General features: G+C 69.3%; 1 protein-coding gene across 1 annotated transcript in view; it reads left to right on the top strand.

The window, feature by feature from the left end:
• Positions 1-1,520, top strand: part of ADAMTSL2 (ADAMTS-like 2) — a 27,753-nt gene that overhangs the window by 7,395 nt on the left and 18,838 nt on the right. Inside the window, exon 7 of the mRNA XM_014544221.1 lies at positions 1,182-1,357. Within this exon, the coding sequence (XP_014399707.1) occupies positions 1,182-1,357 (176 nt within the window). The remainder of the gene's footprint in view (positions 1-1,181; positions 1,358-1,520) is intronic.

Below are 1,520 nucleotides of genomic sequence, written 5' to 3'. Positions count from 1 at the left end.
GGGGGGGGGCGGGGAGAGTGGGGGCGGGGAGGGGGGGGGGAGGGAGAGGTGGGGCAGGGAGAGATGGGGCAGGGAGAGGTGGGGCAGGGAGAGGTGGGGCCTGGGAAAGCCACAGGCAGGAAGGTCGTTACTGTCAGGCACAGGCTTTGGACGGGGCTGGGAGTGAACCCCACGCACATCCCGTCGCTGGGCCCAGACAGGGGCCCCAGCCGCTCCCTGCGCGCTCGGCGGGTCTCAGGCACGTCATCTGGTGACGCTGCTGCGCTCAGGGTATTTTCCCAGTGGACACGTCCGCTTGTGTGTTGGCCTCCACATGGTCACCCTCCACACCCTGGGGACCATCGCTCCGGCCCTGGGCAGTGGCTGCAGCCTCCGGGCGGTGGGACGTGGTGCTGGGCCTGCAGGCACCTTCCTGCTGTCTGGGTGGCATGGGCCTGAGCCAGGCCCCGGAGTGACCGCCCTGCTGAGGTCCTTCCCAATGCCCACCCCACCCGCCTCACAGAGAGAGCGCCCGGCGCCCTCAGCGCATCCGGGAGAATGGGGAGGCTGGGCCAGCGGGCGTCCCGGTCACACCAGTCTCGGCAGCACCCTGTCCCGGCTCCCAGCAGGGGCACGGAGCTGGTCAGCGAGGGTGGTCGGGAAGGGCCGGCTGGGACCCCCAAGGCAGTGCTCCGGGCCAACCAGGCCAGGGCTCAGCGTCACCAGTGTGGGTCCTAGATGGGCAGTGAGGTGCCCTCCCATGTCCAGGGTGTGGGGATGCTGGGGACACCCCGGGCCCAGGGTCACAGGTGAGTCTGCAGCAGAGCCAGCTGGACGGCCCCGCCCGCCCACCTGGCTGACACCTGCTGCCCAGCCCTTGCCCCCCAGGCACGGGCCCTCGTCTCCAGACCTGGAGGCTTAGTCCTGACGCTGCCCATCACCTCGGAGCCCCAGCCCTTTGAGGCAGCCAGAACGACAGGACCGAGCCGCCCTGACAAGGCCTTGCTTAGTTTGGGTGACAGGAAAGTGGCTTCCCGTGTCCGGGGCACCGCTGGCCAGGCCGCAGGCTGGTGCCGGTAGAGCCCCCTCCCCGAGGCGTGAGGTTCCTGTTTCTGGGGTGTCTGGGAGGGTCGGCGGGTCAGGGGTGGCCACGGTTCCCTCCAGCCAGTCGGCCCCTGTGACCGGCAGCCTTTACCCATCAGCCCTCGCCGATGAAGCCGGCAACTACTTCTTCAACGGCAACTTCAAGGTGGACAGCCCCAAGAACTTCAACATCGCCGGCACCGTGGTCAAGTACCGGCGGCCCATGGACATCTACGAGACCGGCATCGAGTACATCGTGGCCCAGGGGCCCACCAACCAGGGCCTGAACGTCATGGTGCGTGTGCTGCGGGTCTGGGAAGATGGGCCAATGCCAGGGGCTGGCCCGTGTCACTCCGGCCCCTCGCATGGTGACAGGGTGGGGAGAGGGAGTGGACCCAGCGTGTGCTGCAGGTCGGGGCGGCGCCGGGCAGGGACCTCCGGGCCAGCACGCCACACAG

Source organism: Myotis brandtii, unplaced genomic scaffold (genome assembly GCF_000412655.1).
Source record: "Myotis brandtii unplaced genomic scaffold, ASM41265v1 scaffold357, whole genome shotgun sequence".
NCBI lineage: Eukaryota > Metazoa > Chordata > Mammalia > Chiroptera > Vespertilionidae > Myotis > Myotis brandtii.
Note: the sequence above shows the minus strand (reverse complement) of the source record. Positions and strands in the feature narration are given on the sequence as shown.